General features: G+C 42.4%; 1 protein-coding gene across 1 annotated transcript in view; it reads left to right on the top strand.

The window, feature by feature from the left end:
* The window catches only part of CAMTA1 (calmodulin binding transcription activator 1), an 858,502-nt gene that overhangs the window by 806,760 nt on the left and 29,544 nt on the right, over nucleotides 1-22,198 (top strand). The window contains exon 12 of the mRNA XM_012662626.1: nucleotides 20,982-21,133. Coding sequence (XP_012518080.1) covers nucleotides 20,982-21,133 — 152 coding nt within the window. The remainder of the gene's footprint in view (nucleotides 1-20,981; nucleotides 21,134-22,198) is intronic.

Raw genomic sequence — 22,198 nt, 5'->3', positions numbered from 1 at the left:
AAGCAAGGGACTGCTGTGAATTCCTAAAGGATCTTGACAGGTCATCCTGATTATAATCTGAACAATCCAAGTGGAAATACAGTATTGAATGCAGTGGTTAATAACATTGTATTATTTAAGGATTTTCATCAACTCTTCTTCTTTTGTGATACACTCACAGACATGTTATTTCAGGCTTTTCTTGAGTATTCTCTTTAGGACTGACCAGGGCCTTCCTGTCTGAAATAGCTGTCACTGCTGCACTATACTCATATTGGACCGTTCTAGAGTACAGAGCATGGATAACAGGTGGAACTGAGAATTCTTTACTTCATATGAGAAAGATAGTAAAGTTAAAGAATTGGTTGACATTGAAAGTTTCCTGGAGTGAAAGGTCTGAAGCTCTTATTGAAGGCTAAGATTCACTTCCTCAGCTCAAGATCACCTGTCTTCTAGCAGTGCTGGAAATGTAAGTTTGGGGTGACCTGGAGTTTCCTTGGAGAACCATCATAATTTTTCTGATATTTTGATCATTGCTGTTGTGAACGTCTGAAGTTGCAGAACTGTGCTTGTAGGCTACCTTTTTAAAAGGTTTAAGGAAAAGTTGTTAATATGCTTATATAAAACACATTTTTAGATATCACACTGAAAGTTCAATAAAGACCATTTCGTTAAACTTGGCACAGTCCTTTAGCGGGTACAGAGGTTTCCTGGAAGTCCTTTATTCTTTCTTTCCCACCCCGCCCCTTGTCCACACCCATTCTCCGAACTATTCATTGTGCTTTCTCTGATTTAAAGTGGTTTAATATTTGTCTTCCATCGATCTTTTCAAACGGAGGAAATTCTCAGAGTGGTGCCAAGTCTTAGTTATTAAATAACAACTGTGCATCCTGTCACGGTGTATAAACCTGATATTTGGGAGCTAATTTCAGTTATGGATTCCTTTGCCAGATCTTTTGGCAGCCATGCGTGAGATAGTTTATTTGTGTACACCTCACCTTTCTCCAGAAAGTGATTTAAGGGAGTTTGCCGAGATACAGATTATACAATGCAGCAAGATGAAATAAAGATAGATGAAATGATTAGGCAAAAGGAAAGTGAAGGCACAAGAAAGAGAAATGGGGATACTAATGAAGTTAGTAAAGAACATTCATTTTATAAAACCTCACACACTTTCTAGGTGTAGGCCATGCACTGCGTTCTAGGTTTTCTGGCAACTGTAGAATAAACAGTGTGTAGTTAATTTTGTCTTATCCCCTACACAAAATGAATGTTCTTAATATTCCATGTAAGGTCTAGCAGCCATCAGTTAATGTTGAGAGAGGATGGGAGAAGTCCAGATGAGATGTACTGAATTGTATTAAAGACCACATGTTAATATTAGTCATATATAACATTGAGCAGCTTATTAGCCCACTAGGTGACACAAATGGGTATTGTCACCTCATCTCAGGATATTGGCACTCATAATCATGAAGCTCTTAAGTTATAGTCTTCTCTTGAATGAATTGCTCTGAAGTCGTATGCTCACCTTTTCTTTGCTATTCTCTGATATGCCTACATTTGGGATAATGCAGCAGACAAGGAAGTGCCTTTATCATCAGGAAATAGTTACGTTATTCTCCCCACACCCCCCCCCCCAAAGCAGTAGAACAAGTGACTCATTAAAACCACGGTATGGGGCTGGGTATGGGGCTCAGGCCTGTAAACCCAGCACTTTGGGAGGCCAAGAAAGAAAGATCACTTGAGGCCAGGAGTTCAAGACCAGCCTGGGCAACATAGCGAGACCCAGTCTCTACAAAAAAATTGAAAAATTAGCCAGACGTGGTGGCATGTGCCTGTAATCCCAGCTACTAAGGAGGCTGAGGCGAGAGGATCACCTGAAGCTCAGAAGTTAGAGGCTGCAGTGAGCTATGATCATGCCACTAACCCCCAGCCTGGTTGACAGAGTGAGACATCCTGTCTCTAAAAAAAAAAAAAAAACAAAAAACAAACAAAAACCATGATATGATACTTTGTAAATAGTGGGTTAAAAAAAACATGGGAGTGATGCCAGTATGATCTTGTTTAATGCTTCATCTCAGTAAAGTTCCTTCCCTGTACTAGCTTGAATTTTAGTTTTGAAAGTATCATGGTACTACCTATAATTTGCTTAATTTTATATTGTTTTTCAAGCATTGAAAATAAGACGTAGCTTTAGACATAGGACATGGGGAGATCAGTCAGCTCATTTTTAAAGCACCAACTGTATATTGATTGTTAAGCAAATGATAACTAATAATTAAATATCAATTGGAAGAAGGTACAGCACAGGAGTTACTCCAGGGCAAACGTTTATAGGAGTTAAAGTGCTGATGATAAACTGCAATATGGAAAGTATGGTAAATCATGTCAGTAAATTTCTCCATTATATTGAACTAATATTTATCAACTGCTAAAATTAACCAGTCTCTCTCTCTCACTTTTTTCACCTTTCTTCTTCCGCCTGACTTTCACCATCATCCACACCTGATGCCACTCTTTCGGCCTGCCCCCCCACCCCCGGCCACTCAGCGTGAAGCTGCGTGCAGTCAGGCTGGTGCGTTCACCCTTGCCCCACACTCCACAGGAAATTCTTCCTCTTTGTTCTCCGAGCCTAACTCAAGTTTTCTCTTGTTAATGAAGCCTTTTCTCTCATTTCCAGATTAGATTAGCAGCTCTTTGGGGCTTGGGGGTGGCACCTAAATTATATCTTCCCCTTCCATGCCTAGCATAATGAAATCTGGGAGTTGGAGTTTTTCATAAATACTGTTAGTTGGAAAGAGATTATACAGCAAGATGCTACTCGTTGGATGGAGTGAGAAGAATGTCATGACTGTGTGTTTCTTCTATCCTGAAACAAACCTGATCCTACTTCGTGCGTTTAGTTCAGTCTTTTCTGTTGGTAATTGAGGCACAAACTCCACACGCTCTCCCGTTGAGGTCAGTTCAAGGTCCCTAGTGGATGTGAGTTTTCAATGACGTGATCTTGAGGTAGCCCTACAAATCTTGGACGCTGTACCAGTATAAAATAGCTAGGTCTGACACCTGAATTATCTTCCCAGATTTCTTAAGATTAGCCAGAAGCTTACTATCTAGGGATGTGTGTAGTAGCAGCTGTTTTCTTTCATATAATACAGCAGGATGGGCGCTGGGTGTTTGTGTCACCTCTGCTACTCAATAATGAGAAACCTTCCTTTGTATCTCTGGATCTCAGTCCCTTACCTGTTTTCCAAACCTATTAATGGTTCAGGAGTCAATGTGGTATATCAACATCAGATTTCAAAATCAGACTGCATTGCACATAGTAAGGGTAAGTATTGATTTGGGAAGTTTTTATTTCAGATATGTGTATGAGTGTGTGCACTGGGTCCTGTTCCTTTCTGTGGGCCACAGTCAAAAAAAATTTGAAAACCGCTGGACTGGATAATTCCTGCATTCTCTTTCAATTCCGGTGTTCTGTAGCGATTGTCTTCTGTGGATGTGTCTGTTACTGTGACACTGCATTTGGCAGTCACGTAAGGCCTGGAAGAGTTAAGATACTTCTGTATGTATATAATTCAACAACAGGTGGTCTCCCGCTAGGCTGGAGTTCAGTGTACCTTTTCTTGTCTGATTTCTTTGAATGACGAACATTGAATCAGTGTTTCAAATAAACATGACAGTTTATTTCTGTCATACTTTATCCCACGTGTTAGAAATTCTAATGACATTTGTATGCTACAAGGTATATTTAATGATATTAAGTAACATTTTTTATTTGTAAGTAGAAGCAGAAATTTTCCAATACTTACGTAGCAAAAGGGTCCATGTTCCAGTTAATAGATTGACTTTAGACTTCTCTTTCAGGTACAAGAGTCAGAACTCTAACTTAAACTGGCTTACCTGTAAAAGGTAATTTATTAACTCTTAGGAAGTCCAGATTTAGTGATACCTTCAGATACAGCTGGTTTAGATGTTCAAGTGATGTCATTAGGAATCTCTCCCTCTATTGGCTCTCTCCTCTCTTCTCTGTTGATTTTATTCTCATGCAGGGGTTCCCAATGTGGCAGCAAGATGACCCACAAAGCACCAGGCTTTGCCAAATTAACAAATGTCTACGGGAAGATAGCTCTTCTTTCCCAGTAGTTCCAGGAATGTTCCATCTGTTATTGGCCTGACTTGAGTCATGTTCTTCAATCACTTGAATAAGGGAAGGTAGTACTGTCATACACCCACTCCTGGACTCAAGAATAGGGGTCAGCACCTCCTAAACTGGGTATAATCCCTGTTAGTGTGGGCTGCTGTAGCAAAGTGCCATAGACAGGTGGCCTGTAAACAACAGAAGAGGCTGGAAGTCCAAGATCAGGGTGCCAGCATGGTGAGGGCCCTCTTCTGGGTTGCATACTGCCAACTTCTCGTTGTAGCCTCACAAGGTGGGAAGAGGACAAGATTGCTCTCTGGGCTCCCTTTTATGAGGGCACTAATCCGTTCATGAGGGCTCCACCCTCACGACCTAATCACCTCCCAGAGGCCCCAGCTCCTAATACCATTACCTTGGGGGTTAGGATTTCAACATTTGAATTAGGGGGACATAGGCATTCAGTCCATTGCACTCCCTGAAGGAAAAGCAAGGCGCCCCATAAGGGAAGGGAGAGGCATGCTAGGGGGCATGCCGCGAAGGAACTGGTACTTCACAGTTGATTGTCATATTCCTAAAGAAGACATTCTGAAACTACAGAAACTCATGATAAGGCCTTTTTCCATGTTTTTATTCTCATGGTCCTATTTTAAATGAGGAGAAACCAGAACACATCATCCTTTAGTGAATCTTTAAATGGGTGCTAACTAACAGTCCCTAGAACTGTTTTCAGGAAATGTGATTCAGTTACCTACTATTAGGCCCTGTGGTTTGGATTAGTCAACAAAGAATTTATTTAAATATCTTTTTGTCTTTTCTAGTGAAAGAAACCATTCATTCCACTCTGGCCATTTTTTGTGTGTATGTGAAAGATGTTTTATCTAATAATGTAAAAGATAGGAAATGCCTAGCCTAAAACTGATGATTCTAAAAGCTTATAAATCAGTCGAATAGTATTTCCCAGATAAACATTGCAACAAATGGTAAGTAGGTTCCCAGGATAGCCTGAGAACAAAAATCTTTTTGAACCCATAAAAGATACTCTGCATTTGCAGGAGAAAAACAATGAAAATAGTGTGTGCAGACACATATCACATTCATACTATAAAACATTGAACTACGTAATCTACACAATATGTCAGTTATAACATATATATTACAAAACAAGTGAAATAGTGAACCTCACATTTAAATATTAAATGATGTTGCTTGAATAAAAAAAAAACATATGAAATAACATCAGTAAATGGAAATGTTTTTTGGTGAAGATTCTTAATTCGTAAGGTAGAACTCAAAATGGTTTTCTGGACTTGAAATGTTCACAACACATAGAAGTGATAAATACTCGAGCTGATGAATACCCTAAATACTCTGACTTGATCCTGACACATTCTATGCACGTAACAAAATACCACACATACCCCATAATTATGCAAAAATACCATGTATCAATAAGAAAATCGTTCTCTGAAAATACGAAGTCTAGCTCTCTGATGTTTTAGAATAAAGCCAGAGAGAGTAATTTAAGTTTCTTGATAACATAACCCTAACATTATTGTCCATTATGATTACAATTTTATTTTTATTCCCAAATAGAACAAAGAAAAGACAGCGTGAGAGAGATCTTTCTGCGGTATGTTGAAGAGTTAGAACAACGAAAGGGAAAGGAGAACGTAGGCGACAGGTGATCGTGTCTGTCTGGGGTTATCTGAAGTGGAATTGACCGGCCCTGAGCAGTGAGAGCCAGGATGGCGTTCTTCCTGCAGACGGTGGGGAACAGGTGTTGGGTCACACGGTTTCCCATACTAGTCCCTGGGTGACAAACACCATTAATCCATGAAGCTCTCTTGGGGTCTGTGCTAGGCTGGAGTAGCACCTGACCTCATGAGAAGAGGGAGAGGAAAAGTGTAGACAGAATTTCCTAATTCAGAGACGGTCTATATCAAAAAGATATCTTTGGTAGTAGTTTTAGTTCCCAGACTCTTCTGTGGGAGCATTTGTTACAGGAAATGCTTATAAGAATTCCCCGCATGAAAAAAAGAGTTCAGAGATGTTTAGGAAATACACCTACCATGAGCTCTCTCTCTGTCAGCATTTTATAGCGTAGTTAGCATATTAAAGTTCAGAAAATTCTTATGTTAATGAATTGTAAACATAGTTAGTTGTGTTTCACTTAGGATTTCCAAAACATCTATGACACAACATTTTGTTCTTATGGTGCACTGATCAATATCTCATGGAAAACGTTCCGTAGAAACATTTGGAAGTGCTTCCGTTGACCATCCTCACAAAATAGTTCTGAGCCTGGACTCCATGGACTTCCCACGATTCTGTGAGTCCCCAGAAATTGAATGTAAGATTTTTATATGTAGGTATTTTTCTAGAGGATTCAGAGCTTTTATCGTTGTTAGCCTGTGAGCACAAAGGGTAAGATCATTGTTATGGGTTATTTTCTAAGAAGGGAAGTCCAGTTTCTGTTAAATCTCTCTCCTCTTGTACATTTTTATCCGCACAGGGATGTTGCGCAGCGCTCAAGCAGCCCTCAAGGGATGCGCACACTGAAGATGCCAAGTCGTAAACAGGACTGACTGGTCACTGGATCTTTGTGTTTATTGTTGAATAGATTAAAAAATTGGCAGCTACTCTGTTTGCACCAAGAATTATGGAAAGAAGTTACCTATGCAGAACACTGCCTTTTTGCCAGACTTTTACATTCATTCCTAAATACAGAAGGGGAAAAAAAACACTGTGCTATTTCATTCCAGTAAAGAGACTTTTCAAAAGGGAAGGGCCACTGACCTGCAGAAGAGAAATCAGTTGAGAGTGACTTAATGATAAACAACTTAAAACCGAATCACCATAGAAAGCTTCTCCTGAAAGAAATTTAAAACATTGAACTCATCTACCTTTAGATTTAAAAATCAGGATCCTAAAATACTGTTCAGTAAAGAGTAAGCAGCAAATAACAGACACATATTCCTCTGAATAGTCTAATTTACCACTGACTTAAACCAAATCATCAGAGAGCTGTGAAGCTGGACCACATTGGACCTTTGCTAAGTTGCTTTCATGAAGTGGTGCTTTGGTGTTCTTTAAACAGCAGGAAGCAGCCATTTGAAACCCAGTATTGCTTTTACTGCAAGGATGTTGAAATCCATTAAACCACCGCATCCTTCTTATTAGGACCTATGGGAGAAATTTCTTTCAGATCTTATACCAGGAAAAGTCATGCTATCCAAAGCAACTGACAAGTTGTGATCTTGAAACTAATAGCCTCTCCTTTTTGCTTTACTTGCTAAGTTCAGCGAAATTTGGGACTCACATTTCACCATTTTGGAGGGTTTAGTATGTGTTTTCTATATGATAGTTTTATTTGAGCTTTCTTTTATTTCACAAGTCTTGATATTGCCTAATCATAAGGTCACAAGTATCTGCAGCAGCCACCTAAAACAGACATACCTGGGTCCAGTGTTGTTACCAGTTACACGAGGGCAGGGAGGGAAGTGGAGGCTGAGGGGGAATGGATTGGGACCGGGAAGGAAAGTCTGGAAAAGGGAAGAAGAAGGGAGAAAAGGAGACAGAGGAGTTTTGATGTGTTGGGATTTGTGAGACAGGCTTCCCTGGATAGCGCCCACTGCTGTTCGAGTTGGGTATTAACCTTTTCTGTTATTTAACTGTTCTAAACCCTTAGACGGACCACACTCTGGGATGATTGAAGAAGCCCAAGTTACCTCCTCCCAAACTCCAAGTGTGGAAGTGAGTGTCTCGCAGACAAGGGAAAGCAGTCCTTGCTGTGTTCTGATGTGGCCTATGGAGCCAGGAAGCAAAGTCATCCTCCCCGGGGTCCTGACACTACTAGAAAGGAGCTTAATGACTAAAAATTTTCTAAACCTCTGGTGGTTCCCTTAAAGAAATATTTTATTTCTGAATAAAATGTTTAAAGTGGTATATTAAATTTTTAAAAAATATTCACTACTATTTGGCAGAAAGGCTCATCATGAGTTATAAAATAGTATTCTCAAGCAATTCTATTAGGACCTATTTTATCTATACTATGTTCAGTATTTTAAAGAATGCAGCTGTTTCTTTTAGAACACATACATTTCCATCTTCTAGTTTGGAAAGGACTTCACCTATATTTATTCCAGATGTTTAAAATACTTTATAGCATTATGGAAAAATATTGTATTTTTGAATTCTGGAGTGGAAGGAAGTATTTCTATGTAGAATCCATTGTTTTAAAAAATACATAATTTTGAAACATCTTGGATTTTAACTCTCTCACAAGTTGGCGAGACAGTTGGGACCACCTGTGCAGATGGCACCCGTCCAACGAGCTCTGAGAGCAAAGCCTTGCCGACAGCAGGCCTCTACATAGCGTGTGGGGGATGAGTCTGAGACAACTAGAGACCTAGAAATCCCACCACTCGGTATATGTCCACAGGAAATGAAATTAGGATGGCAAAGAGATACCTGCACTCCCATGTTTATTGCAGCATGATTCACAGTAGCCAAAAGAGGGAAGCAATTAAGTGCCCATCGACAGATGAATGGGTATGGAAGATGTGGTGTGTATACACGGTGGAATACTATTCAGCCATAAAAAAGAATGAAGTCCTGCTATTGGTGACAATGTAGATGAATCTGGAGGACATTATGTTAAGTGAAATAAGCCAGGCACAGAAAGACAAATACCACATGATCTCACTCACGTGGAATCTAAAAAAGTTGTTCTCAAAGAAGTGGAGAGTAGGGTAGTTGCTACTGGAGGCTGGGGGGGAGGGTGAGTGGGGAGGGGAGGTTGGGGAGATACTGGTCAAAGAACATGTATTTACAGTTAGACAGGAGGAATACGTTCAAGAGGTCTGTTGTATAGCAGAGCATAGTAAGTTACAGTAAGTCACAATATATTGTATTCTTGAAAAATGCTGAGAGAGTAGGTGTTCAGTGTTCTCACCAAGAACATAACTTATGTAAGGTAATGCGTTTGTTCATTACCTAGATTTAACCATTCCATGGTGTATATATACTTCAAAACATCACGTACACAATAAACACATAAATTTTATATGCCAAATTTAAAGAAAGAAATTGGAAAATTTAAAAAAAGCTAGAGAAGGACTCTTCCAACCAGAATCCCTAGCTCACAGTTTCTCAGTCATTGAAAACCACCAGGATCTGAGGGCAAATGCCATCTATTATGAGCGGAAGCGTAGAAGCTAGAAGCAGCTAGGATTATTCTATAATACGGTTTTTCCCCAGGTACCAGGTAACACATCTTAGTAACGGGTTGTTTTTTTTTTTAGTTGAGTTTTTGACTTTTTCCCTTGTCTCTGCCCTCACTCGTGGTGGGGCACTGCGTCTAAGGTGCAGCCCACCAGATGAAAGCATCGTTATGTACTTGCCTCAGTGAGGTGTTTTGTTTGTTGTTTGTTTTCAGCTGTCCAGTCCCTGATATATTTCAGAGGATTAGGTAAAAAGTGGCCACGAAGAAACTGCTTTTAACAACTTGGTTTGAAAAAAAAAAAGCATATCACAGAAATGACTAATGGAAACAAATATTTTGTTCTACATAGCATCCTGTACCTTATCCTTCTTGAAGGTCACATTTAATATTTCAAAGAGATGAAATCATTTATTCAACAAATATTTATTGAGGGCTTGTATGTTCCAGGCCTTCTGCTCGGTGTCAGGCGAGTTGGGTAAACATAATCACTGGCCTCATACAGCTAACACGATTCCTTTTTTATATTAGAATGAGTTTCTTGAAATGCTCATACCTTACTTGGGCTTCGTATGCCTGGTGGCCAACAACTTGATTTTTCTAGTTCATCGCCTTAGCACGGTCCCAGCTGGCAGTGGGCGTCCAGTAGACACGTGTGGAATGGATCTATTCAGGCCCCAATGCTTCCTAGTAACTCCCAAAGGATTTTAAATCGCTTTTTCACAATGCCGGGCACCAAAGAACAACCAGCGGGTGCTTAATTAATGTATTCATGCCTCCTGACAATTCCTGTGCATTTTGCAGTTCAGTCTTTGCAGATTGTAGGTGTCAGGATTTTCATTTTCCATGTTCTTTTATACAAGCCATTTAAACCGCATCTTCACGTCCTGGCTGGATTGTTGTTCGTCTCTAGGTCTCAGTACGGCACTTTTTCATTTGAAGACTTCATTGGTCTCAGTGGTAATAAGCTTTCCCCATTCTCCTGCATTCATTTCACTGTTACTACTTTAGAATGTCTCGATTCATGTTTGAAATATTTCTTGCTGTCACTGTGCACTGAAACTGTCAAGGCAGTGTCCTCCAAATTTGTTGCTTTTTGAAAAGTTAGCAAACTTAAGGTGTTCTACTCTTCTGTAAACTGTGTAAAGGTGGGTACAGGATCTGTGTCGGAGCTCCTAATCTCTTTTGTACTCACGCTAATTATCTGCAGTTTTTCTGCCTTTAGCTCCAGTTGGACTTGTGATTTTATGGACAGCAAAGCTGGCTCCTGCGTGATGTGGGTGCTCTTGTCTGCCTAGTGCTGCGTTACGATGTAGCTGAGCCCCTTACGTGTCCACCGAGCCTTAGTGTTCTTGGAGACTGGGCTTGATTTTCTCCCAGAGCATTTCTAGCTCCAGCATTGAAAGATTTCAAGTGAGAAATTATTGTAAATTTGCTTTTTGGCCCTTGTAACATTTTGTCTCCTGATCATTCTTAGTTATTTTAGCAGCAAACATGATGCAGCCATTTTTAATGAAAATGAAAACCCTAAATGATTTTTCTGGACATGTCTAAGACCCTGAATTTTTGAATACGTGAAGCAAAGACCAAGAAGAAGAACTATGAATTCAAAATCACTGCAAATGAGGAAAGCCTAAGAAGAATTACTGATTTCCATTTCTAGTGTTTTAGTACACGGAGTTGGAGAGTTTTTAAAAAGTGGAGTATGGCAGTTTTTTTCTAAGGCTAAATTTAGCCGTTGCTTTGGAAAATCAGAGTGGTACAGCTTGTGCCTTATCTTCGTCTGGCCCTTACCCTTTCCTCTGCACTTGGACATCTTAAATGGCTTGCCGGGGAGGAGCGGCTTCGTATACTCTAGTGGCCCCATTTATTCTGGGAGGGAATTAAGTGACTTCATTTTCTAAGCTTCCTAAAAAATTTAGGAGACTTCCTAAGCAGCAGTTACAGTTCCCTACAGAAATAGTTCAAGTCATGCCTCCTTTTGCCTCATCAGCTCTTCCTGCCAGCAGAGCCAGGGCTGGAAATGGAATGAGAGATGGCCTCTCCTTCCCAGTCCAAATAGCAACAGGAGGGCACATGTGCACTTGAGCTACAAATAACGCGTTTTAAAATAGCAGATGGTATTTGATGATCGCTTCTTCATTCATTTACCTGCCAAGGCAAAACTCTTTCTTCTACTCTGGCAGCAAGACCTGACGTGGATCAGCTCAAGCAATTGTAATAACAAGTTCTCGTGTTGGCAGATATTATTCATTAGCCGATTTGTAGGCATTCAAACCCCTGCGTGCTTTCCGAGGCTTTTCTAGAAAATATTTCTTCTGTTTAGCACATTAAGTTTCGTGTTTATACGACAAAGTAACCTGGCTGACTTGTTAAACCTTTTGTAGCTAGAGGCACTCCTTTCATTAAGGTGCGCTGCCAGTCATTTGTGTCCCAAATATTCCATTTCCCTGGTGGAGAACGGACGCTCTCGAAACGATAGGGAGCAGTATTTTTTTTTTTATATTTTTTTATACCTCACCTCAAGACATTCAGTGACGCGAGCGGTATTTTTAATGCGAAGCTCAGTGGCTCACGAACAGTGACATTGCTGGGAAATTGCAGTTGGTGTCTGCGAAGAGGCCAGACAGCTCCTCAGCTTTGCTGCCAGAGGCTCACAGCAGTGCCCGGAGTGCACGGTCTCCTCGCCTGAGCCGGAAGGAGCCGGCAGCCAGCCAGGCAGACTCAGGGCTTCTCCCCTGCTTTCCGCGTCAGCGCCATTGGGTTCTGATCATTTTGACCACTCGTGACTGGAACAGGTGACAAAACTGCGAATTGGCGTATTAGCCACTGGAGTCTGCTGTGGCTGGCAGAGGTTGCTCAGAGGTCTTGCCCCAGCGTTGGGATGGCCGCATCGATAAACCGGCTTCCAGAAGCTTAAAGGAGAGAATAATGGTCCTTTCCACGAGCGCTAATGATGCCAGGGATACAAGACAAGGTCCCTGCTTTCAAAAAGTGCACGGTCTAGCCTCTAGTAGGAACGACACATAGGAAAGTAACTACACGTTCATTTGCCAGGTGCTGTTAGGACACAGGGCGAGACGCGGAAGGGTGACCGGTGCAGTGGGAAGGACATAGATCCGGAGTGGAACTTGTGTTCACGTCTCTGCTCTAAGACTCACAAGAGGCATGCCCTTGGGTAGGCAGCACGTTGTCTGAGCCGCAGCTTCCTCATCTATAAGATGAAAAGGAAAATCTTTCTCAGCGTTAATTTAAGGATTAGAAATAATACATGTAGAATGTCTGGCTTACTGTAGATGTTCAGTGGCTGCTATTATTATTAATAATATTAAGTAATGTGTGAGCCACATTCTGAGGAATAAGTTCACCAGGTGGACGTGGGGAGAGGTTAGTTAGTGTTAGCAAAGGCTGAATGGTAAGTATTACAAAATTCCTGGTGCGTTTGGAGAACAGTGAGTTATGAGAGAACCTTGCACATGTGGCCTGGGCTGGTTGGTAAAGATTCTGTGCCACAGCAAGGAGTTAAGTTTTATTTTGTAGGTCCAAGGGGAGGCATTTGTTTTTAAAATTAATCATCTGATATAATGCCACAAACTGCCTCATGTTGTATTGCTCAATGGAAATGAATTGGGTTCCAAGATTTAAAGTGAGTTGTATAAAATCTACAGGAAGCGGTAGGTGCAGCTGGGTGCTGAGAGCCCGAGAAGTCTGGCTCATAGCTGATTTCCTGGCACAGACGCTTCCTCACTCACAGCAGATGCCCAGACACTCGGATTCTCCACTTTTACAGCAGCAGATCCAGCCTTCCTAAACTTAGAACATACTGTGGGTGTCTGATTTCATGAAATTTTCTCTGTCTTTAAAACTTTGGTGTTGTTTAGGAATTTTAAACATTTAACCGATTATTAATTTGGGACATTTTAAAGTGAGTCCCTTTGAAGGTTAGGAATCCCTGTCAAAGAGAGATGAAAAGATGCCCCATGACTGTGCTGTGTGACACTTCGCATAGCGGCCCCAACAGAGAGGCTGGAATGGTGCAAACCCAGCCAAAGAAAAGGAAATGCGAAGCCCCAGCTAAACATATGTTGACTCTGTGCCCGCGATTGGTTGGAAACATTTTTCTGTCTCCTTCTTGATCTTTGTACTACTCAAAGCTATTCTGGGATTATGAGTATATTTTTCTTTATACTCACATTTTCTAATACATAGATACTTATGTATTCTATGATAACATGTTTTCCAATAACTAAGAACTGGAGTATAACAAGGTAGTTGAATATACTGTTTAATACTATACTATATCCTATACCTATACTTTTGAGATACAGAAATGAGACCTGTAGGTTTCTTTTTTCGTAGTTTAATGCATCAATAGGGTTTCGTTTCAGCATTTCATATATTGGTTTATTATATCTAGATAGTATGCAGTCCTTTTCATTTCATCATCATCATTTTATCTATGTTTAAAATGCCCTTAGAAGGCTAGAATGAACACTGCAGTGCTGTACTGGAGTCAGAGACATCAGTGTGAACTCGTGGTTATTTTAACATATATACAGCTAGGTACAGAAATAACTATAGATATGTGTGCATGCGCGGGTGGTTGTACATGTATTTCCCAGCTCTGTCCGTTGACAGGGCCTAGCAGCAGTGGTACCCAACACCAGTGAGCGCACTCCGCACCCAGATCTAGGTTTCTAAATACCATTCTCCAATAAAAGGAAACCAGGGCTTTACTTCTTAGAGAAATTGTCCATTCTAGGGCTGGGACAGGGGGAAATAAGAGACGAACCTGGAGCATCTTGTAATGCCAGAAAGTTAGGAAGTGCTTGAAAAAGAAGAAAAAAGGATGAGGGCATGTCAGAGGGATGCAGGAGCCAGCCTTAAAGAGTTCCTCATGGCCAAAGCTGGAACAGTTGGAGCAAGAAAGTAAATAACACAGTATTATATTATGACCCAAAGTGTAAAATATATATACCTGATTCCATGCTGATATAAGTGATTGACTGAATAAATAAATAGAGGAAGATAGACCTTCCTTACAGGAGAACTCCAGGTAATGTATGTAGATATTCCCTCATCCATGAGATGGAGCTTAATTCCCCTCTTGAGGGGCTGGACGTGGTGAATTGCTTCCAAAGAATGAAAGAAAAAAAAGAATGAAAGAAAGAAAAATAGTAAATTCACAGTAGAAAAATCTAGCAGACACTGCCTTAACCAAGTGATGACAGTTAAAGTCACCAGTACATCACCGTGTACCCTCTGATATTATGTGATGAGCAGGACACTCTAACTCTGTGCCGTTCTTCCTAAAAACCCATAACCCTATCTAATCATTAGAAAACACAGGCAAACCTAAATTGAGGGACATCTACAAAATACCTTACTGTGTTTTTCAAAAGTCATGAAAATTGAGGGAATACTGAAAAACTGTCACAGATCAGAGCAGACTAAGGATACTTAAAAACTAAATTCATTGTGGGATCCTGGGTTGGATACTGGGACAGGAAAAGCGCATTAATGGAAAAAGTGGTACAATCTGATTCAAGTCTTTAATTTATTTAATAGCCATAATATACCAATGTTAGAGTCTTAGTTTTGACACATGTACCATGGATATGTAAGATGCTAATATTAAGGGAAACTGGGTGAAGGGTATATAGGAACTCTGCTATCTTTGCAACTTACCTATAAATCTAAAATTATTCAAAAACTTCAAAAAAATTATTAAAGAAAAAAATGCCCCCACAGGTACAATAAGATAGATACTCATATCCCCATTTTACAGATGAGGAAATTGAGATGCAAGTCACACAGTAACAGCATTAAACCTAGAGCTCTTACCTCTGCTCCAGTGTTCTTCGCACTATGTCATAGCTGCCACATCTAAAAATGCCACTTCCACAGAAGGGGGGAGCAGTTAGAAGAGGGTCATGAAGAGAATCTTTGAATGAGTCATGAGCCAGACTGTTGCTGCAAAGCCATCAGAATTATTTACTTTTTGTCTGGGGCAGGGGTACGTGTGTGTGCATGTCTCGAAGGTGGTGGGAAGGAACTACTGCATGACAGTTCAAAGTATCCCTGCTCATTCCCTGGGACCATGCAGGAAAATAGACTGCTTTGGAGAACTACAAGGGGCAATGACAGTCACCCAGGACGATATCCCACTTAGCTGAGTAAAGGGAAAGACAATAAAGGGTAAGATACCGTGGGAACAGCAGAGTAGTGCTTGATTAGGTGCAGAGGGCAGTGCGGGTGGGTAGGTGGGTTTTAAAGTATTACGGATCTGAATTGGCTGTGTGCTTGAGAGAAATGTGCATCCCAGGTGGCGTCGACAGAGCTCCTGTGGATGGCCCTGGTGTGATTTACACGAGGTAATGTCGCGTGTGTCCAGGTTGAGTGGGAATCTGTGCTTCTGTTGCAGCAGGTGGTTCTTGGGTCATTCTTTAACAAGCACTTGGGTGGAAGAGAGAGGAGTCATTCTTTCACCATGGAAGCAGGCCAGGGTCTTAGAGCAGTGCTTCTGAGATGTGGGCCTACGCCAGAAGCATCAGCATCGCCTCAGAACTTGTTAGAAATGCAACTTCTGGGCCAGGTGTGGTGGCTCATGCCTGTAATCCCAGCACTCTGGGAGGCCGAGGTGGGAGGATCACTTGAGGCCAGGAGTTCAGGACCAGCCTGGGCAACATAGCGAGATCCCACCTCTACAAAAAATAGAAAAATTAGCTGGGTGTTATGGAGCACACCTGTAGTCCCAGCTGCTAGGAAGGTTGAGGCAGGAGAATTGCTTGAGCCCAGGAGTTTGAGGTTGCAGTGAGCTGTGATGATGCCACTGTACTCTAGTCAGGGTGATAGGACAAGACCCTGTCTCAAAAAAAAAGAAAAAAGAAATGCAACTTCTGGGCCTCACCCAGACCTACTGGATCAAAAACCATTGGAATAGAGCCCAGCAGTCTGTTTTACGAAGCCCTCTTAAAGTTTGAGGACCACTGGCCTGGAGGAATAGTTACTGGGATGAGCAGAAGCCTCTGACCCGGGCAGCATGCGGCCCACAGCAGGGGGCGAGCACGGTGGGTCTCACACAGGCCCCACCCCCGGAAGGGATGCCTGGACTCAGGTTCTGCACGAGGAGTGAAACGTTATTCAGATCTAGGGGTTATCGTGTGCCTTGTGGGGTGGGGGTGTGCCTTTGGGCTGAGAGTCTCAGCCCAAAACAAGAATTGGATACTTTCTTGCCAAATAATTTTTTTGGTTTTGCCTTTGTTCTGCTCTGCTCTGCTCATCCTTCAGAAAGTTTATAGTTTCCCTGGGGAGGTTCTGACTGACAGCTCAGTGCAGCTCTGAGTCGAATGTTCCTATGTACAAGCCTCCCCAGGAGATAGACTGTTTGCGTGTTTACAGCCTTTTAGTTCTGTCATTTCTCCATGTGCAGCTAGGGTTGTCATGGCAACTAAGTTTTGTGAACTTTACATTGACACCTAGAGAGCTCTTACTAGATGGCTCATTGGATTATTTTTTACCAAAGTATTAATATGTATGTGTAAAAATATTTAAGTTTTTGTGTTCTCAGGCAAAGTGCTTAGGATGGTTGGCATCCATGTCTGGCCTACACGTTTGTCACCCTCGCGAATTCAACCCGAGGCCACCACGTGTCACCAGGAACAGACCCCCCTGTGCGTCTCTTGTCTGTGCCCTTGCCCAGAGTTCACTCACTGCAGTGAACATGGAGTGTCTCTTTGGGATGAGGCGGTAGCTTGTTCTTTTGGTGAGACGGATACAGCCGAACACTTCTGGGTAAGAACTAAAATGTAAGAACGGCCGGGCAGGAGGCGGAGCTAGAGCAGCTAGCTCTGCTGGGACCTCTGGAGCCTCCTCTGGCCTTTAACCATCTCTGGGCCTCATGTGCTCTTGACTTACCTTCTGTGTAGAGCAGTTCTTGAGATGGAGTAGTTCAGTTGCTTCACTTAAACCGTCTTGAGGACATCTGACTTGGAAGCCCTCAAAGCTGAGTCACTGTTGGCTTTGTTTGAAACATCACAGGTGACAGCTGGGGCCAGACTCATCGGTCCTCTAAATCTACGCATTATTTTTTTCTCTCCCCCACTCCCCTCTGTATTAACTTAAAACTTCAGGTTCATTCAGACTGCAGAAATTATTTGTTGGTCAACAAAAGAGGGCAAGGATATTTTCACTATTGTTGTAGGTACTCCCAAGTGCTTGGTACATAGTAGGTGCTCAGTAAATATTTGTGCATGAATAAGTGAATCTTTAAAATGTACTCTTTAATGTAATCAGAATTTTTTTGTGTCTAAGTAATCACCTTCCCTTTGTACCATAATCACACAGGATATGATTAAAGCAATATGTAGCTCTCTGAATTTGCCAAGTATTTTACAGTGTTTTAATGATCATGATATAGTTATAAAACCAAAACAAGAATAAAGGTATTGCTTTTGACTTCCTAGTAATGGAGATGTGAAGACCATCATTTTATCCACACAACCGAGTAAGTCTCACTAAACCCAGGAGCTATGCCCTGGCCCTCCGCAGAGGAAAGGAAGTGTGATCAGAAAGCCTCTTTGATTCTTGGTCAGCACAGTGCAACAGACCTGCGCTCCCTGGGATGCCGGCTCAGCCATTTCCATTTGAGATGGTTTCTTATTTTAATGATCACTCCTTTCCCCTTTTGGGATTGAGAGGCTCACACATGCTGTTGAGCATGATGTGATCTTGTCGAGAGGCAAATAATTGCTTCTGGGTATTTTCATGAAGTGCTTCTCAGTGCCAGAGCTCACTGCATAGCAGCAGGGAGTGAGTCAGGGAGCAAAAGCCAGTAATCTCTGTGGCAAGCACGGAGTCCGTGTGGGTCTTGGAGGGTTTTGACCTGGTGATACCCGGCTGGGGCCTGGCTCAGTGATGTCAGGGCGTCTGTTTCTGCAGTGCCCTAGCTGGCGAGGGGGAGGGACGGGGTGATGGGTGGGGCACAGCTGGCTGGCAGACCACACTGCAGCGCTGCCAGAACAAAGCCGCCTCCAGGACGGCGGCAGGCGGCTGCCTCTGTGTTCTCCTGCCCCTTTTCATGCCTTGGGATGTTTGTCTTGGCCACGGGCTCCAGAGTGCTCTGACACAAGTGGAATGAATACCGAAAACTCATCTAACAGATGTGAGATTTGTAGGCTTGCAGAAGACGTATGCATTCGGCGGCTGTGGAGGTTTACAATTAAGGCAAGGCGTTTCGATGGGACGCATGAGTGTCTCTGAGTGGGTTCAGAGACCAGTGCCCGCCTGGTTTAGCACCACCGGGAATAAGTGGGGAGTGTTTATAAGTATCTCTGAAAGGGTAACTGCCGTGCTACTTTGGATTGAACTCTAACTGAAGAGTAAAATTCTTGTCCTGCAGCTGGCTTCAAATGCAGGAGTCCTGCGCTCTGCAAGATTCCAGGTTTCTGTTGGAGAGGCGTGGATTCTGGAGTAAGGACGCTTGTGCCACCTCTGTAGTCATCTTGTGTTTTCCATGAGTGGTCACAGAGAGGAGACAGCCACGTACAGCATGTAGTCACTTATCTGCCTGCTGGTGACTGCCACTGAGGAAGACACTTGGGGGCGGGATCCCCCAGCTCGCCCATATCTACCCATCCATGTGTGTGAAGTTGGAACAAAGGCGACATTTTTCACTTTGAGAGAGGAAGAATTTTTCTTTTAGTGCCGTTCCTGGAAAGAGCTTGTTAGAAAATAATATCAAGATTCTTGAAAAGCAATCTTCCTCTTACTTCTGTGGTTTAGTAGAGTAAAATCAATTTGATATTAAGTCAGTACTGAAAATTTTCCTGTTGAGCGAGTATTTACTGTCCTTTTACGAGAGCTGAGATTTCTGACGCTTGTGTATCTGCTCTTTCCAGAACCTTTCCTTCCTCTTATCATGTGTGGCTAAACTCCCGGTCCCAGAGCCAAACAGATGAGTTATCTCCAGATGCCTCACTTTTCTCATCTGTAAAATGAGGATGATAACAGCACCTACCTCACGTGACTGTTGTGAAGAGTAAATGAGCCAATGTCTGTAAAGCGCCGCCGGCGCGTAGGAAGTGCTCTGTGCCAGCTCTGCCCGTTGTTTTCTCTCGTGCGGAATCAGGGAGCTTGGCTCACCGGTCCCGGCATTTGCAGTCAGGATGGCAAGGAATGCTGATAACATATTTCCCTCCCGGGTCACTCCTTTTCGTGATTCGGATGACTGTATTTGAAAATGGTTATGCCCTTAGCATTTTGAGGAGAAATGTGTTGTCACAGCTGTTCAGTCAGCTTCTACAGACGTTTAATTCATTGGTCTGAAGATGATGACGATGGCTAGCACACTTACCTAGGACTTACCATATTCTTAGCAGCTCTCTGAGGTAAGTATAATTACCATCCCCATTTAAGAGGTGGGGAAACTGAGGCCCCAAAGGCTTCGCTCAAAGTTCAGAGTTATGTAACTGTTATATGGCGGAGCCAGGGCTCCTAACAACTGTCTGGTTCCCTCCCACCTCTCCAGTGTCGTCTCCTCCTGATGCCCCTTCCCTTCTCCCTGAGTGTCCTGCCTCAGGGCCTTTGCATTTGCTGTTACCCTGCCCTGGTTGTTGGCATGTCTGTCATTCTGGATAAACTCAAGTGTCACCTTCTTGACTTATTAAATTCCACTCGTACCACATCACTCCTCATCACATTATCCTGCCCTCTCATCCCGATCTGATTATGCTAGAGCAGGAAGACGCCTTTTCTCTGCTGTTCGCTATTAATTATCTGGCATAATTCTATCTGGCATAGTATTCATTAAAATCTGTTAAATGGATATAGGTGCTAATGATTTTAATAACGTTTTAGCTCCTCTTATTTACACGTAGGTCACCTATCTCAATGTGTGTGCATGCTGTGTGTGTACACATGGGTGTGATGCGTGACTGTGGCGACACATACGTTCTTATCTCGGTGAAGTGGTGCAGAATCACTAATCTTTTCTCCTTCAGTGAGTCCTGGCTCCAGCAGTAATGTCCTGTGGTTTCGAAGCACTTCTTTGTGTTCGTCTCTGATTGAGACGTGTGTTAAAAGAAATGGGCGAGGGTCTCAGGCAGTGAATGGTGCTAATCCTAAAGTGAATTATAAAAGCTAAAGCCTGGGTCAGGAAGTAAAATCTAAGTTTTTTGTTTTGTTTTTGTAAAAATACAATGTTTGGGTAAAACAGGTACTACCTTTTTTGGTTTAATATAGCCTCCTTTCCTGCAATGATTGCTTTCTTCTACTAACTTAAATTAAATTGTATTCATTTCATGTGTCTGCTCTAGGGGCCCCTCCATCGGATCTCCTGTCTAGGTTTCCATTGGGGAATTTGACAAAGAAATGGGGTGGCAGGAACCCGTATCCTGGATCTTTGACAAAAAGGGATTTACTGTTCCTTTATCTGAGAACTCTGGGCTGCTGTAGATGCTACCGTCTTGTGTGAGGTGTGACTCGCTGCTGTGCTGGAGAAGTCTGGCCTGACAGACCTCTCTGATTTGGTGACGTTATTGAGAGTCTTTGGATGCCTCTCCTGCAAGCTTGGATAGACCACACACGTTAGCTGCGTTTCTTCTAGAACACAACCTCACTCTTACTCCCGCTCTGCCCTAGACAACCAGTTCAGGATGTCCATCCTGGAGCGACTGGAGCAGATGGAAAGGAGGATGGCTGAGATGACAGGGTCCCAGCAGCACAGACAGGCGAGCGGAGGAGGCGGCAGTGGCGGCGGCAGTGGCGGCGGGAACGGCGGCAGTCAAGCCCAGGTGGGAGTCTGTGCTGGTGATCATGTCGTTTTGTCCAGCGTCTCACGGATCGGTGAGGCGGTGGGTCACAGTCCCTTCTCTGCTGCTGCTCTCTCCCCTGGGTTTGGGCGGAACGCCCAGGGAGTACTTTAGAGTACCTGTGCTTCTCAGTGTTATAACCTGCGTAATGTGAAAGAAGCCCTGGAATGCGGAGCTTCTCACCTGTGTGCCGCCCTAATCTTTAAATCATTTTTACTTATCTCAGAATTCACCGCTGTTACCTGGCAGAGGCAGTTGAGGGCATCCGATTAGAAAACAGAGGCCAGATGGTGACTCAGATCTGCTAGGGCTCAGAATTAAATTAGAATCTCCCTACTTTGTATTTTATCCCTATCTTAAGTATAGGTATAAAACATAATTGAATTCAGTAGTTCATAAGCCTTTTATAAACTCAAGAAGGTCAATATGAAAAGGGCCGAGAGAAATGGTTCATGTATTTATGCAATATAGAATGACTTTTTTATACATTATAGCATCTTTCATGAATTCTAGGAAGAATGTATTATATTCCCAAGCACAGGGAAATTGCCAGATACAGTATCAGCGTCTTGTTGGCCTTGAGGCTTTAGAGAAGTTCATTTTGGGAAAGTCTCCTGGGCAGAAATTATTTTACCAGAGACCCCAGAGATAAATTTAAACAAGCTGGTAGTATTTCTCACCTCCACTACTGAGTTGTTGCCTAAAAACCTCAAATATCAAGTGTTAGTAATATTTTTAATAATAATGATAGATGGAAACAAAGCATAGTATACCACACCCAAAAAGTAACCTCCCTTTCTCCTCGAATTTTCTTCTTATTTCTCCCCTGTCTTCAGAAATCAGTGGAAAAGACTTGGTACACAGTAAAATGTCTCTAAGGCTAAGATAGGCTTCTGTTCCACCCAACACTACTAAGTTTTATAAAGAAGTAATCGCTGTTTAATACACCTCACGGCTAAAATGAGAGATCCCCATAAAATGCTTTTCCTTTCACCAACAAAGGTTGCATGAAGGGAATGGTATGGAATGTCATTTTAAAGCTCAACC

Source organism: Propithecus coquereli, unplaced genomic scaffold (genome assembly GCF_000956105.1).
Source record: "Propithecus coquereli isolate 6110/MARCELLA unplaced genomic scaffold, Pcoq_1.0 Scaffold77, whole genome shotgun sequence".
Classification (NCBI taxonomy): Eukaryota; Metazoa; Chordata; class Mammalia; order Primates; family Indriidae; genus Propithecus; species Propithecus coquereli.
This window is presented reverse-complemented; position numbering and strand designations above follow the sequence as displayed.